Genomic DNA, 17,757 nt, shown 5'->3' on the forward strand with positions numbered 1-17,757 from the left:
GGAACGGGATGTGAGATTTTGGTGAAATGAATACTTTTCATACAGAGGCGACATCAACAAATTCCAGTTCGGTTATAGGTGGTGGTTAGGGGCAGGAAAAGCCTCAAACCTCACAACAAAAGGAATCCTCCGAGCCTTTGTGGGAGGACAGAGCTTGTATTGCGGATCTAGTGTGGCTTAAAGAGCAGATTAAAAGCAGCGCCACCACACTCGTGCTGGTCAGGCTACACAAACACCACACAAGATGCAAAGAGGCCAAACCCATGCCAACAGGGACAAGCAAGGGCAGCTTCAACATGCATTGAACTCACATGGATCAATTCCTAGCAGGTTGCAGGACATATTCCAAGTAGCAGATTAGTTTGAGATTCTTAAAGTATAACAGCTCATTCCATCACATGCTGCCTTCCAGCTGCACACTGCTGCTCCACAATTAGACCAACTCAGAGTCCCTACAGTGCAGGCCATTCGGCCCATCGAGTCTGCACCGACAACAATCCCACCCAGACCCTATCCCCGTGACCCCACGTATTTATCCTGTTAATTCCCCTGACACTAACAGGCAATTTAGCACGGCGAACGCACTTAACCTGCACAGCTTCGGCGGGTGGGAGGAAACCGGAGCATCCGGAGGAAACCTGGGGAGAACGTGCAAACTCCACACGGACAGTGACCCGAGGCTGGAATTGAACCCGGGTCCCTGATGGGCCAAAAGATGAAGGGATTTGCCGAATCTGAGCCAGGCTGCCACTCCTTGCTGTCAAAATCCAAAGTACTTTTTTAAAAAAACAAAGCAACAACGAGTCACTGCAGGGTTAAAGCCAGTTGTTTGATGCTTAATAGCGCATCCATAAAAGAACAGAGCCAATGTAGTTCAAGATTATTAAAGAAGTTACAAACCCTAGGATCCCAAAGAAGTGGCTAGACACACAACTCATTAAAGCTCGTTGTGTAATACTGCGCCCAAACCTGGGATCAATAAACGCGCAGGAGGATCTAAGCTTATAAAAGGGACACTTTCATGTCTAAACCTTGTGTACAAGGAGGTACCCTGCTTACAACCAACTCTGAGGAATAACTGTGCTGTGCAAAACATTACACCACAGGTATACAGAGTTGTTCAAACTGCTCTCAGGTAAACTGCGAGTATTTCACCAGCACCAGAGCCAAGGGAATGGGACTCAGGGCCAACATGAGCTCGATGGGTTGAATGGCCCCCTCCTTTATGAAGGAGTTGATTCGTAATGTAATTTCCCAACAGGCTCCCTTGAGGCAACACGGTGGCACAGCGGGTTAGCACTGCTGCCTCACAGCTCCAGGGACCCGGGTTCGATTCCCGGCTCGGGTCACTGTCTGTGCGGAGTTTGCACGTTCTCCCCCGTGTCTGCGTGGGTTTCCTCCGGGTGCTCCAGTTTCCTCCCACAGTCCGAAAGCCGTGCTGGCTAGGGTGCATTGACTATGCCAAATTCTCCCTCGATGTACCCGAACAGGAGTGTGGCGACTGGGGGATTTTCACACCAACTTCATTGCAGTGTTAATGTAAGCCTACTTGTGACACTAATAAATAAACTTTAAATGGGAAGGTGTGAATTCACACACCAGACAGATATGGCTTCTACCATCAGGACCTGAAATTAGAAATTCCCTGAAATTGTCCGCTGAAATCTGCAGCCACCCACGTACGAATTTTAAATTTCAGTTCAGATGCCTGAGTGACGATCTCATTATTTATACTGCTACATAGCTGGGTAAACAAAAACAAATCCGAATCAGTCACGCAATACAGGGTTAGAAATTCTTTTGTTCCCTGAAAAACCAGTTTGGTGTTTGGGGAGCTGTAATTTATAATGGGTCGCTGCAGGCTCCGAAGAGCTGAACAGCATCCAAAAGACTCAATGAACAACTCTCATTCCACCCTGCTAAAGTAGCTGGCAGAATGTTTCCACGCTTCCCCCAACGCAAAGGAAAAAAAAAGCTTGCAATACAATCAAACGAATGATTCAACTGCTGGAATTTGACAAGTTGATATCATATCGCACTGTCATTCGAAGACAAAGTTCTCGCCTGTGTGTGTGTGCGTTTCACAATTGCAGACGTGATGACAAGTCTGTGCACATCTAAAGGACTCACCTGATGAAGGGGCAGTGCTCCGAAAGCTTGTGCTACCAAATAAATCCCTTTAACCTGGTGTTGTGAGACTTCTTACTGTGCTTACCCCAGTCCAACGCCGGCATCTCCACATCATCACATCTAAAGGGGCCAGCTACAATTCAGATGCAGAGACTCTCCCAAAGCGGCAAAAGGTCTCAAATTCAAACTTCAGACCATCTTTGCTCATTCCAAGAGTTGATGGACATTCTAGCCTTTATTACTGCAGATTTCCAGGAACTGTAGTTTGTTGACACGGCTAACACCTCACAGGGGTTGCCAAGGCCACTGCCAGCACACATCTGCTGTGTTAGCTGTTGCTCAGTTGTTAGCCTCTTGAGTGAGAAGGTTGTGTATTCAAGTCCCATCGGCTTGAGCTGAAAAATCTATTCTGACACTGAGGGAGTGCAGCACTGTTAGAAGGTTGTGAATGTAGCCCAATCCATCACGCAAACCAGCCTCCCATCCATTGACTCTGTCTACACTTCCCGCTGCCTCGGGAAAAGCAGCCAGCATAATCAAAGACCCCATGCATCTGGACATTCTCTCTTCCACCTTCTTCCGTCGGGAAAAAGATACAAAAGTCTGAGGTCACGTACCAACCGACTCAAGAACAGCTTCTTCCCTGCTGCTGTCAGACTTTTCAATGGACCTACCTCGCATTAAGTTGAGCTTTCTCTACACCCCAGCTATGACTGTAACACTACATTCTGCACCCTCTCATTTCCTTCTCTCTGAATGGTATGCTTTGTCTGTATAGCGCGCAAGAAACAATACTTTTCACTGTATGCTAATACTGTAGTAATAAATCAAATCGGAGATGCTGTTTTTCAGGCGAGAACACAGTATGAAGTCTCACAACACCAGGTTAAAGTCCAACAGGTTTATTTGGTAGCAAAAGCCACTAGCTTTCGGAGCGCTGCCCCTTCGTCAGGTAAGTGGTATACCCCACTTACCAGACGAAGGGGCAGCGCTCCGAAAGCTAGTGGCTTTTGCTACCAAGTAAACCTGTTGGACTTTAACCTGGTGTTGAGACTTCTTACTGTGCCCACTCCAGTCCAACGCCGGCAACTCCGCATCATCTCAGGCGAGACCCAGACCCCCTGTATCCTCTCAGATGGACGCAAAAAATTCCTCGAAATTACTGTAAGAGCAGGGCTTCTGTCGCCATTGTTGTGGACAATATTTATCCATTTCCTTATATCACTTCAACAAGCAGGTGTGGTCATTACCTCATTGCTATCGGTGGGACTTGTCTGCAGACATTTCCTACAGGACAGCAGTGACTGAACTTCAATTGTACGTCACTGGCTGTAAAACGGGTGGCGGCTCTCCAAGGCACTATAGAAATGCAAGTTGCCTTCTGTAACCAAAGCTGACAAATGCTTATTGAGCTTTGTAAATAGAGGGCCAAGATGTGGAACTCAGTGAACTTCAAGCTCATACCCTCCCCTTGCACAGGGGATACACCAGTGTGCTGTTCACTCCCTTCCATCCCATTAGTTTTTTTGTACATGCGTTTCCATTTCCAAAATCAGAACAGGAGGCAACAAAGGACACCTCAAATCTGCTGCTATCTGGCATCAATGGATAGAGTCACCCTTCTCTAGCATAGCCCCCAACTCAATTGAAAATAGAAACATCTTAAAACTGAAAGATTGGTATCGCAAACGTCTCGGTTACCTGATGAGAATGAGAAACGTTTTAAACAATGCACCTGAGATAATGTTATTTGTGCAGAAACCCTATCCGCACAATAGTGTTTCCTCCAGAGAACACTCTCATTGTAAATCGTCCAAACTCTCGCATTCAGCTCCAAGTAATCTGAAGTTTCACTCGAACAATGGTGCACAGTTTCTTCAACCTGGGTTTGATTCCGACCTGCATGTTGATGTTTCAGACCCAGCTGTACGGGCTATTTTAATTTCTCTGCACACATTTAGGCACAAGTGGCCAAATGCAAAAGGTCAATGCGACTTGCCTTCGGAGGAATGTGCTACTTGGGAGCTTTGCATATACTAGGCTCTGACAAAGGGAACAGTATGCAGGAAAACTATAAACCAAACTTCAGGTTACATCAGTGGTGGGGAAATTATTGGAGAAGATTCTTAGGAATGGGATGTGCTCACATCTGGGAGAGAACAGGTCAGCGATAGGCAGCATGAAGGGGAGGTTGTGTCTCAAACTTGATAGAGTTCTTTGAGGAAGTGACAAATAAATTTGACCAGGGCAGGGCAGTGGGTGTTGTACACACAGACTTTAGTAAAGCCTTCGATAAGGTTCCTCATGGCAGGCTGATACAGAAGGTGAAATCGTATGGGATCTGAGGTGAGCTGGTAAGATGGATAGAAAACTAGCTTGGGCTCAGAAAGCAGAGAGTAGCAGTGGAAGGGTACTTTTCTAACTGGAGCTCTGTGACAAGTCTATGTTCAGTGCTGGGGCCTCTGTTTGTAATATATATAAAAATGGAGGAAAATGTAGGTGGTCTGATCAGTAAATTTGCAGATGATACAAAAATTGGGGGAGTAGTGGATAGTGAGGAGGATTGTCAGAGGATACAGCAGGATATAAATCAGCTGGTGACCAGGGCCAAACAATGGAATTTAACCTGGACAAATGTGAGGTGATGCGATTTGGAAGGTCTACTGCAGAAGGAAAGTATACAGTGAATGGTAGAGCCTTTAGAAATATCAGAGGGATCCAGGTGTGCAGATCCACAGTTCCCCGATGGTGGCAACTCAGGTGGACAAGGTAGCCAAGAAGGCATATGATATGCTGGCCTTCATCAGTTGGGGCGTTGGGTATGGAATTGGAAAATCATGTTGCAGCTGTATAAGACTTTGGTTAGGCAGCATTTGGAGTATTGTGTACAATTCTGGTTGCCTCACCACCGGAAGGATGTTGATGCATTGGAAAGGGTGCAGAAGAGATTTACCAGGATGTTGCCTGGTTTGGAGGGTATGGATTATGAAGAAAGGTTGAACAAACTTGGATTGTTTTGATTGGAGCATCGGAGGATGAGGGGGGGGACCCGATAGAGGTTTACCAGATTATGACAGGCTTGGATAGAGTGGATAGTCAGAGTCTTTTTCCCAGGGTCAAAGAGTCAATTACTGGGGAGCATAGGTTGAAAGTGAGAGGGGGAAAGTTTAAAAGAGATGTAAGGGGCAAGTTTTTCTCAGAGGGTGGTGAATGCCTGGATCGCGCTGCCGGAGGAGGTGGTGGAAGCAGATTCCATAACAACGTTCAAGAGGCATCTGGATAGATACATGAATAGGCAGCGAATAGAGGGATATGGACCATGTAGAGGAAAGAAAATATTAGATTAGAGAGGGATCTGTGTCGGCACAGACTTGGTGGGCCGAATGGCCTGTTCCTGTGCTGTACTATTCTTTGTCGCACATCCCCTGCATGCAATAACCTGAGTGGCCGGCCAGTACAGTTTCACACCTGTTAGCGGCTTGAAGTTCTGTTTGGCAGACAGATGTACACAGAGCCATTTTCAGCTGGTGTAGACGATACAAATTCCGATCAGTAGTTAAACATTCGTTAACACCCTTAATGACATGGATAGCCTGTGGTCACCACCTCACATTTTGGATACAATTTCAGTTGGACGATCATAAACACGGCTTAGAATTCATCAGGGGAGAGAGAGAGAGATTGTGTGGCACCACACCAAATGTTATCCTAGCAACCACAAGCCTCACACGTTGTAGTGATTCAAAGTCTGCCAAATTTGAACAATGTCACATCACCTGAAGCATAACACATCCTCCAACACGGAATTTCTTTTGTTCAATTTCAACAGTAATTCCCATTAGTTTGAAAAGAGGGAAGTTTAATTATTTACACCCGTGATACCAGCATTTGGACATGGTCGCACGGCTGTTCGCCAGCTGGATTGATCAGGTTCCTCACTCGGTCGTGTCCCCAGCCAAATCACACTTTCAGTTTTTGGTCGGTAGTGCTGTAGGTTATGAACTTTGAGGTGCATATCCATAGACGTCTATTGCCTGATGGATGTTACAGCCACATGAGGTGCATTTCCCTGGTTCAGGTGCGATCAGGATCAAGCACCATAACAATTCTCAGCTTTAATCTTTTCCCAGGTGGAGCGAACAGGGAACTGCTGCTGTCTTAAGAACATAAGAAATAGGAGCAGGAGTAGGCCATCTGGCCCTTCGAGCCTGCCCCGCCATTCAACAAGATCATGGCTGATCTGAAGCGAATCAGTTCCACTTACCCGCCTGCTCCCCATATCCCCTAATTCCCTTATCGATCAGAAAACTATCTACCCGTGAGTGCTCTCTCTGTTCTCAAGTTCAATTCTGCACAGAATTTACCATGCAAGTCACCCCATCTCTGTGTTCCTTGTACACAGGTGGGAATACTCAGGTCCAGAACAACGAACAGTACAGCGCAGGAACAGGCCCTCCAAGCCTGTGCTGATCACGTTGTCCTATCGAGACCAACCACCTGTATCCCTCTATTCCCCGTCTGTTTATGTGTCTTATCCAGATAAGTCTTAAATGTGGCTAATGTAACTGCCTCAACCACCTCACTTGGCAGTGCATTCCAAGCCCCCACCACCCTCTGTGTAAAAAAACTTCCCCCCGCACATCTCCACTGAACCTTTCCCCCCTCACCTGTGCCCCCTTGTAATGGTCATTTCTGCCCCGGGGAAAAGCTTCCAACTGTTCACCCGATCCATACCCCTCATAATTTTATAAACTTCTATCAGGTCGCCCCCTCAGCCTCCGTCTTTCCAGGGAGAACAATCCCAGTTTATTCAATCTCTCCTCATAGCTAATACCATCCATACCAGGCAACATCCTGGTGAACCTTTTCTGTGCTCTCTCCAACGCCTCCACATCCTTCTGGTAGTGCGGTGACCAGAATTGGAAACAGTGTTCCAAATGTGGCCTAACCAACGTTTCATATCCGTCAGTATTGAAAGAGAAGCCGTCACTTGAAAGGAGATTTTTATTTAATGCATTGACTAACTTATTACGCATTTCCAGCTTTTGCTGTAATATCTGTCAAGCAGCAAAGCAGTAAGGATAAATATACAAAGAGACAATTTCTGTCCACCCGGCCTGTTTTAATTGCCTACTTTAAGGGGCGCGTCTGTTAGTGTTTTTTTTATTCACTGGATGTGGGCCATCACTGGCTGAGCTAGCATTTATTACCCCTCCCTAATTGCCCTTGAACTGAGTGGCACGCCCGGTCATTTCTGAGTCAACCACATTGCTGTGGGGTCGGGATGGCTGACTTCCTTCCCTGAGGGACAACAGTGAACCAGATGGGTTTGTTTTTATTTAAATGACAATTGCAATGGTTTCATGGTCGTCACAGTAAGTAGTCTCACAACACCAGGTTAAAGTCCAACAGGTTTATTTGGAATCACGAGCTTTCGGAGCTCACCTGATGAAGGAGCAGCGCTTTGAAAGCTCGTGCTACCAAATAAACCTGTTGGATTTTAACCTGCCAGTCCAATGCCAGCAACTCCACATGGTCGTCATTAGATTTTTAACTCCAGGTTTTCCCAGGATGGTGAGATTAGAGGGATTAGTGGGGTAAATTGTGTGGTGTTACGGGGATAGGGCCAGGATGGGATTGCTGTCGGTGCAGACTCGATGGGCCGAATGGCCTCCTTCTGCACTGCAGGGAGGGGGGGGGTCACTGATTAAAACTAAGGGGTCACCCATGTAAGACAAATGAGGAAATTTTTTCTCTCAGAGGGTTGAGTGTCTCCGGAACTCTCCTCCCCAAATGCGGTGCAATCTGAAGATTTTTAAGGCTTAGCTAGATAGCTTCTTCATAGAATCCCTGCAGTGCAGGAGGTGGCCATTCGGCCCATCAAGCCCTCCCCAACAACAATCCCACCCAGGCCCTATCCCTGTAACCTCACGTATTTACCCTGCAAATCCCTCGACACTAAGGGTCAATTTAGCATGGCCAATTAACCCAACCCGCACATCTATGGCGTGTGGGAGGAAACTGGAATACCCGGGAGGAAACCCACGCAGACACGGGGAGAATGTGCAAACTCCACACAGACAGTGACCCAAGCCGGGAATCGAACCCGGGTCCCTGGCGCTGTGAGGCAGCAGTGCTAACCACTGTACTGTCTTGATTAACAAGGGGGTGAAAGGTTCTCAAGGGGAGGCAGGAATGTGGAGTTGAAGTTACAAGTCCATCAGCCATTATCTTATTGAATGGCGGAGCAGGCTCGAGGGGCTGAGTGGCCTACTCTTGCTTCTAATTCATATATTTGCAGTGGAGGGTTAGAATGGGGGATAAGGGGGGGGATAAGGAGGGCATACGAAGATATAGCACTTGGGGCAAATAGGATCAAAGGTTATGGGGAGAAAGCAGGATGAGGCTATTGAGTTGGATGATCAGCCATGATAGTGATGGATGGTGGAGCAGGCTCGAAAGGCCTCCTCCTGCTCCCATGTTTCTATGAAGAAGGGAGTGATGGGGATAATAGGAAGGAATAGGATGGGTATGGCATGAGAGGAATGACATGGGATAGAGGCTGTACAGAAGAAACTAATTTCACTAAATGTTTTGCCGGTGTCGGCTTGTATTTGATGAATTTGATTCCACTTGTTAACAGCAGAGAAAGCTGTGGGGCCAACAGATTTACAAAAGAGTCTGTTCGAGGTAACAACACTGTCCAGAGGTTTGTTCCAATGGCAGGGGAGAGAGATGTTCATAATTTTGCCGTCGACATTATGCACTGAAGCTTTGCTCCAGTACACAATTAAGAAAAATGGTAAGTGCTGAAATTTTAACTAAAAATCAAAAATCTCTGCTACAGGCAGCAATCAACATCTGTGAAGGTGGGTGTGAATTCCCATGTCAATCAGATCTTTACAACGGCTCTGCACCTCTGCAACAATACTGGCAGACCTGTTGGAACTTCAAATGCCTTCTGCTTTTATTACAGAATAAATTAAGATACGAGGCAAGGCTGGAAATGAAACCGGAGCAAAATGATAACAGGACCAAATTATACTGATATGATCTGTAATAACTTGATCTAAAATCTTTTATATTCACAAGCGTGAGGATTTATGGCATCTACAGAATGATGAAGACTTTTCATTAACTGCCGCGTTCCTGTCATACAAGGTTTAGTTTATTATTGTCACAAGTAAGGCTTACATTAACACTTCAATGGAGTTACTGTGAAATTCCTCTAGTCGCCACACTCCAGCGCCTGTTCGGGTACAATTTAGCACGGCCAATGCACCCTAACCAGCACGTCTTTCGGACTGTGGGAGGAAACCAGAGCACCCGGAGGAAACCCATGCAGACAGAGAGAGAATGTGCAGATTGCGCACAGACAGTGACCTGAGGCTGGAATTGAACCCGGGTCCCTGGCGCTGTGAGGCAGCAGTGCTAACCTCTGTGCCACCCTGTCTCTATTCCAACTCATTCTTCCTGTAACACAGCACAAGATAGAACAGACATGAGCTGCATCACTCCTACCTGTCATTAATAGCTTTTTGCCGACTGGACAGAATGCCTCCTGACCCTGGTGAAGAGAAGCTTCCGGAAGGGTTACGGAATGGTGGAACTCTTTCAACCACAGCAGTCGACGCTGTATTGTACAATGTTTCTGGGTAGCTAACCGGTCTGGAAGATAAACGGAATATTTGATCAACTCCAGTTTGACTGAGACAAGTGCTGCATATTTAATGACAATTTTGTTTACATGAGTGGAAAATCCCTGTTGCAGAATTGACACCTCTGATGTGGCAATGCTGATGGACACATTGCATTGGAATCCATAATGTTTCAATAGCAGCCACGTAGGTAACCACAGGAGGATATCAATAACACCACATCATCTTCAATGGTGGATTATCAATTCTATCAGAGCAAAGGAGAAACCTTCTTGGAGCCCGTCCAAACTGTGAACTATGACAATACAAGATCTTTGTTTCCAGCTGAGAAAGAACATGCATTTTACATAGAGGGCATTTTATAACCTCAGGATATGCCAAAGCATCAAAAGGCATATTTTTGGAGTGTTGTCATTATTCTAACATAGGGAACGTGGCAGCTCAGTTCTGCACAGCAAGATTCCACACATTGCAATGTGATAACCACCAGGGCATATGGCAGTGTAGCATTCCCTCAGTACTGCACTGGACTATCAGTCGAGATAACAAACTGAAGCCTCAGCAGCAGAACTTGAATTCACAACCTGACTCAGGTGAGTGCGCTACCCACTGAGCCATGGTAGAAACTGGAGGTTACTGTGTGCGCAACAGGGTATATAGCCTTTGCACTCTGGTCTGAGAGATACAATCTAAAAGTTTAAAGTTTATAACGTTTACTTATTAGTGTCGGCTTACATTAACGCTGCAATGAAGTTACTGTGAGATTCCCCCAGTCGCCACACTCCTGTTCAGGGACACGGAGGGAGAATTTAGCATGGCCAATGCACCCTAACCAGCGCATCTTTGGACTGTGGGAGGAAACTGGAGCACCCGGAGGAAACCCACGCAGACATGGGGAGAAGGTGCAAACTCCACACAGACAGTGACCCAAGCCAGGAATCGAACCCGGGTCCCTGGTGCTGTGAGGCAGCAGTGCTAACCACCGTGCCACCTTGCCGCTTATTCAGGTTATTGGGCGTGTCTTTGCTCAAAGTCTGACATTGCACCGTTGTGCTGAGGACATTTCAACCACGACAAGACCAATTTGGTCACTTTCCTGTCAACTCGGGCAGGGACCACAATGTCCGGTTTGCAGCTTTTAAGGAAGCAACTGAAGGTTGATGACAGAAAGTCAAGGTTCATCACTGGATGAAAACCCCAACCCAAATAATTTTTGAAATGACCAAGTTATGTGGCTGTCCAAGGATACACCATTCACAACTCAAATCAGGAGAGTTCTCAGGAGGCTCAGATTCAAGCAAAGCACCAAAGGTAAATAGTCCTATACAAACTTAAAAGTTTCACATCCTCTTAAACAACTAGAATCTCAATGTGCCAACTTGTTTGACATGTTTGTGCAAACTTCACTGGCTCTGCAGAGCAATGTTTTTTTAACACTTGTCAACAAGTCTTGGTAGGCTTGCTTGCTTCCCCTCACATGATCCAAAACTACAGAATCCCTCCAGTGCAGAAAGAGGCCATTCGGCCCATCGAGTCTGCACTGATTCTCTGAAAGAGCACCCCACCCAAACCCTCCCTCGGACCTATTCCCGTAATCCCACTTACTTATTGTGGCTAATCCACCCAACCTACACATCTTTAAGGGACAATTTATCATGGCCAATCCACCTAACCCGCACATCTTCAGACTGTGGGAGGAAACTGGAGCATCCAGAGGAAACCCACACAGACACGGGGAGAAGGTGCAAACTCCACACAGAATTGCCCGAGGTCAGAATCGAACCTGGGACCCTGGTGCTGTGAGACAGCAGTGTTAACCACTGTATCACCCTGTGGATGCAGCTGGTTTGGATGTGGCTCAGCTGGTTGTACCCACACATCTGCGTCACAAGGATAAAAGCAAATTGCTGCGGATGCTGGAATCTGAAACCAAAAGAGAAAATGCTGGAAAATCTCAGCAGGTCTGGCAGCATCTGTAAGGAGAGAAAAGAGCTGACGTTTTGAGTTCAGACGACCCTTTGTCAAAGCTCTGACATCTTTACTCGAAACGTCAGCTCTTTTCTCTCCTTACAGATGCTGCCAGACCTGCTGAGATTTTCCAGCGTTTTCTCTTTTGGTTTCTGCGTCACAGTTTGGGGTTCAAACGGTTTGAGCTCAAATCCCACTCCAGGACTTGAGCAAAACAAATCTAGACCGACAGTCCTGCACAGTATTGCAGGAGCTCTGCACTGTCAGAGGTGCCGTCATTTCGATGTGATCATAGAAATCATAGAAACCCTACAGTGCAGAAGGAGGCCATTCGGCCCATCGAGTCTGCACCGACCACAATCCCACCCAGGCCCTACCCCCACATATTTACCCGCTAATCCCGCTAACCTACGCATCTCAGAACTCTAAGGGGCAATTTTTAACCTGGCCATTCAATCTAACCCGCACATCTTTGGACTGTGGGAGGAAACCGGAGCACCCGGAGGAAACCCACGCAGACATGAGGAGAATGTGCAAACTCCACACAGACAGTGACCCGAGCCGGGAATCGAACCCGGGACCCTGGAGCTGTGAAGCAGCAGTGCTAACCACTGTGCTACCGTGTCGTGATGTTAAACCAATAATCATGAAGACTAAGTGTAGACCTTGGAAGTAGCCACTGTAGGCTCATCAACATTATCGGTTCATATTGGCAGACACTACTTTCATTACTTAGTTACACAAGAATTGCACTCGAATACAAAATTATAAGATACAACTGTGATGAGCAACTTTGTAGTCTGCCCTGTGGGTTTAAAATATCTTACGACACTATTTTGAAGAACAGGAGAGGAACCCTAGCCAACATTTATCCCTCAATTATCACAAATAAATTACCCGCAGTTGTGTGAACTTGCCCTGCACAAATTGCCTTCTGTATTTCCTGCATTACAACAGTGACTACACTTCCAGTTGTTAGTTGGCTGGAAAGTGCTTTGGGATATGCTGAGGTCTTGAATGGCACAATAGAAATGTCAGTCTCTCTTAACATTGAGAAATTCACTGCACATGGAACGGGTCATTTATGCGCGATGATGGGAGGGTAAAAGAACTCCCATTATTCCATCCTGTTCTAAATAAGGGGGGGCAGTGGCCGAGTGGCATTATCGCTAGACAATTAATCCAGAAGCTCAGCTAATGTTCTGGGGACCCGGCTTCAAATCCCACCACGGCAGTTGGCGAATTCAATTTTTAAAAAAAATCTGGAATTAAGAATCTACTGATGACCATGAAACCATTGTCAGAAAAACCCATTTGGTTCACTAATGTCCCTTTAGGGAAGGAAATCTGCCGTCCTCACCCGGTCTGGCCTACATGTGACTCCAGAGCCGCAGTAATGTGGTTGACTATCAACTGTCCTCGGGCAACTAGCGATTGGACAATAAATGCTGGCCCAGCCAATGACACCCACATCCCACGAATAAAAAAAAACTGCTTAATATACATTTAGAGATAACTGAATAATATCAAATATTTACTTTGAGGGTGATCTGTACAGAAATCAGCTGATTTTTCTTAGGGGGAAAGAGTTCAAGTAACAAAGCATCGATTACCTTCCAGTACTTGTATTCTTGAAGTCAGAGTACTTATTACCTTTGACCTCTGGGGCTCGATTTAAAATGTAGCCCAGTATGAGGTGCTCCTGGGATTATAGGGTGGCACAGTGGTTTGCACCTTTGGGGCGGCACGGTGGCACAGTGGTTAGCACTGCTGCTTCACAGCTCCAGGGACCTGGGTTCGATTCCCGGCTTGGGTCACTGTCTGTGTGGAGTTTGCACATTCTCCTCGTGTCTGCGTGGGTTTCCTCCGGGTGCTCCAGTTTCCTCCCACAGTCCAAAGATGTGCGGGTTAGGTCGATTGGCCGTGCTAAAATTGCCCCTTAGTGTCCTGAGATGCGTAGGTTAGAGGGATTAGTGGGTAAAATATGTTGGGGTATGGGGGTAGGGCCTGGGTGGGATTGTGGTCTGTGCAGACTCAATGGGCCGAATGGCCTCTTTCTGCGCTGTAGGGTTTCTATGATTCTATGAACAGCACCAATCAATGCATTGTTGATAATGTCATTCAGATAGCGGTGTGGGGAAATGAGGGGGGTAAAAAAGAAAAATTACACGCACACACGTGAGGTTGTATGTGAACCTTGTCGGGGCAGAGTAAAGACACTTTTCCTCTGCATCCAGCTGTTCTATACTCCACTCTCATCTCGACGCTGGAAATGGGATGCATCCCATTCCCGAGTACCTGCACCTTGATAAGCAACGACAGAACGATTACACTGGAGGGCTCTGGTCGCAGTCAGGGGAATTGGAACAGACATCTTTGGCAGCGGATACAAAAACACCTCATTTCATGCTGAGAACAGAGCTGGGCCACACTACTGCCCTTCCTAATTCATTCAATAGGCTGAGATTTGACAGACATCTCAGGGGGGAGAAAATCTGTCGCTGAACATTTTATATTGATGCAGCAGCGCATAGTATTTACAACACACAACAGGTCATTTAGCACAACCACCATCGCTCACATTCCACGCAAGCTTCCTCCTGCCCGACCTTATCCTTCAATGCTTCGATGTGGAGATGCCGGCGTTGGACTGGAGTGGGCACAGTAAGAAGTCTCACAACACCAGGTTCAAGTCCAACAGGTTTATTTGGAATCACGAGCGTTTGGAGCATTGCTCCTTCAGGACTCACCTGATGAAGGGGCAACGCTCCGAAAGCTCGTGATTCCAAATAAACCTGTTGGACTTTAACCTGGTGTTGTGAGACTTCTTACTTAAGTACTATTAATCTCAAACCATTCAACGTGGTAACAAGTTGCACATTTTAACCACCCTCCAAGTGAAGATGTTTCTCCTGAATTCCCTGTTGGATTTGTGTGTTTGGTTTATATTTATAGTCTCCAGTTGTGGATTCTCCCCACAAGTGGAAACAGTTTCTTTAAATCTGCCCTCCATAATTTTATAAACCTCAATCAGGGCAGCCTTCCAGCCTTCCCTTTTCCACATAGTTCTGGATGAAAGAACTTGCCGTTTGCTGTTCTTTGCTTGTGAGTCACTGTATGCAACTGGGACTCCCTGCTGTTTGGAGGTCTGGTTCCAGTTTGATACTTGACTGTGTGCAGGTCCTGCCCAGCGCTGTTGTTGAGGTGCATTGTGGATTGTGGGAGCGCTCCACTGCAGAGTGTTGGTTCTGTACGGTGGTCTCAGTCCACATGGTGTGCCATCGCTCTCAGCTTTCATATCGATGCTGTGCATTTCAAACAATTCAGAGCAACCCCTGGGGCAAATAGAGGCAACGCATTAGTGACAGAATTAGGCAATGTTTGCATGAATTGTTCAACTGGCATTTCATAATGGCAAGTATTCAGTACGGATAGGAGATTGTTGCTGCTTATAATACAGCAGCGATGTAGCTTCCCTGCAGATCACACAGGAAAGAACAGCACATCCCTCAGCTGATTCTGGGACACTCTCGTGCTCGAGTAATAGATAACTTATGTTCCAGCAAATTCAATGCTTGCCATGATATCTTTGCTTGGCTTTACAGGAGACACTTTTTGTTGTTGATATTTGTATCTTTCTGCCTATTTACTAGAGCAGAGGGTCACAGGTTCAACCCCCATCGTCTATGCTGGCCTCAGCTGGGGACCCTGGAAAGGTGTTACAAGTTGGTCTCAGCAACCCAGGGTACCCCCAGCAGCCAGGCTCCAACTCTCTGCTGCTATTCAATGAGCCTTGCGTGCATGTGCGGGTGGTTTGGGTTTAGTTGCACGTCCTCTGCCATTACAAAGTCTATTCACCCACACTCGCACCTGAAGGAAAGACACTGGAGAGAAGCAGCAGTCTGACGCCCAAGGAATTGTATCACATTGGAACATGGGACTTAGGAGAAGAGGAGTAGGCCATTTGGCCCTTTGAGCCTGTTCCACCATTCAACAAGATCATAGTTGATCAGTTTGTAGTCTCAGCTTCACTTTCCCGTCTAACCCGGTAAGGCTGGACTCCCACGTCAGTCAAAGAAATCGGTCTAACTCAGCTTTGAATGAGGACCTAGCTTCCACTGCCTTCTGTGGAAGAGAATCCCGCACACTAATGATGCTTGGTAAAAAGGTGTGTGTTAAAAGGGAGGCCTCTTATTCTTAAACTATGTCCCCAAGTTCTCGTTTCCCCCCACAAGAGGAAACATGCTGTAGCTACCCTAGTCTCTCACCTCAAAATGTTGTATGTTTCAATAAGATCCCTTCTCTCTCTTTTAGGAATGTGGCAACTCGGGGATTTTCACAGTAATTTCATTGCGGTGTCAATGCAAGCCTACTTGTGACACTAACAGTCCAAAGATGTGCGGGTTAGGTTGATTGGCCATGCTAAAATTGCCCCTTAGTGTCCTGAGATGTGTAGGTTAGAGGGATTAGCGGGTAAATATGTAGGGATATGGGCGTAGGGCCTGGGTGGGATTGTGGTCGGTGCAGACTCGATGGGCCGAATGGCCTCCTTCTGCACTGTAGGGTTTCTATGATTTCTATGATTACTAATAAATAACATTTTTAAACTCCTCACCTGTTGAAACTTTCGTAAGATAGCCCTCACCCCAGGAGACCAAAACTGAACACATTACTCCAGATGTGGTCACACCAGGGCCCTGTGCAGCTGCAGTAAAACTTCCCCAATTTTGTATTCCATTCCCCTTGCAATAAACGCCAACATTGCCCTTCCTGAACACTTGCTGAACCTTCGTATTAACAGAAAAAAGGAGGGGAGAGGAGAAATACAAAAGGGGCATTTTCTTCACACAGAGGGTGGTGAGTGTCTGGAACAAGCTGCCAGAGGTAGTAGATGCGGGTACAATTTTGTCTTTTAAAAAGCATTTAGACAGTTACATGGGTAAGATGGGTACAGAGGGATATGGGCCAAATGGGACGTGCTAAAATGGTAAAAACTGGGCGGCATGAACAAGTTGGACCGAAGGACCTGTTGCCATGCTATCAACCTCTAGGACACCCAGATCCCTCTATACTGGAGTGCCCCAATCTGCTCAGTTTAAATAGTATACTGCTTTTCTCTACTTCCTGCCAAAATAAACCAGTTCACATTTACCCCAGTAATACTTCATCTGCCAAACTTTTGCTCACTCACTTAACCTGCCTACATCCTTTTGCAGACACTCTACCTCCTCTCGACAACCTACTTTCCTACTATTTTGGTGTCATTGGCAAAGTTAGCTACCATACATTCAATTCCTTCATCCAAATCATTGATGTAGATTGCAAATAGCTGTAGATCCAATACTGACCCCTGTGGCACCACACTAGTTAGAGATTTCCAATCCAAAAAACTCATTTATCCCCACACTCTGCTTGCTGTTAGCCAACCAATCCTTGTTCAATGTTGATATGTTACCCCCTACATCATATACTCTTACCATTTGTAGCAACCCTTGATGTAGTAACTTATCAAATGCCTTTTGTTAATCCACTAAGTAGTCTCACAAGACCAGGTTAAAGTCCAACAAGTTTATTTGGTAGCACAAGCTTTCGGTGCGTTGCCCCTTCATCATCACCTGATGAAGGGGCAACGCTCTGAAAGCTTGGGGATTTGCCAGCCTTTAGGTCGAAAGGTTGTCTTGGCACCTTTTCCCTGATGATGCTTGGAAGTTGATTCTCCCTCCCATTATCTTTGAGAAGTGTTCTACATCTTCTATCGTAAATACAGACACAAAGTTTATCAGTTAGGGAATCGAGGGTTATAGGGATAAGGCGGGAAAGTGGAGTCAAGGATTGTCACAGCAGATCAATCAGGATCTCATTGAATGGCGGAGCAGACTGAATGGGCCAAATAGCCTACTTCTCTCCCTATGTCTTGGTGGTCTTAAAATACCTCCTCAATGCCTCTGCCAATTCTTTGTTTCTCATTATCAATTCCCAAGACTCCTGCTGGAGGACCAAC

The 17,757-nt window shown here is 46.4% G+C and overlaps 1 protein-coding gene across 3 annotated transcripts in view; it reads right to left on the minus strand.

The window, feature by feature from the left end:
* The window catches only part of sipa1l3 (signal-induced proliferation-associated 1 like 3), a 254,121-nt gene that overhangs the window by 60,220 nt on the left and 176,144 nt on the right, over positions 1–17,757 (minus strand). For all 3 annotated transcript variants that reach the window (XM_078241797.1, XM_078241799.1, XM_078241798.1), the window contains exons 11-12: positions 14,843–15,091; positions 9,652–9,798 (exon numbers count right to left, since the gene is read on the minus strand). In XM_078241797.1, the coding sequence (XP_078097923.1) occupies positions 9,652–9,798; positions 14,843–15,091 (396 nt within the window). The remainder of the gene's footprint in view (positions 1–9,651; positions 9,799–14,842; positions 15,092–17,757) is intronic.

This window comes from Mustelus asterias, chromosome 24 (assembly GCF_964213995.1).
Source record: "Mustelus asterias chromosome 24, sMusAst1.hap1.1, whole genome shotgun sequence".
NCBI classification, from domain to species: domain Eukaryota; kingdom Metazoa; phylum Chordata; class Chondrichthyes; order Carcharhiniformes; family Triakidae; genus Mustelus; species Mustelus asterias.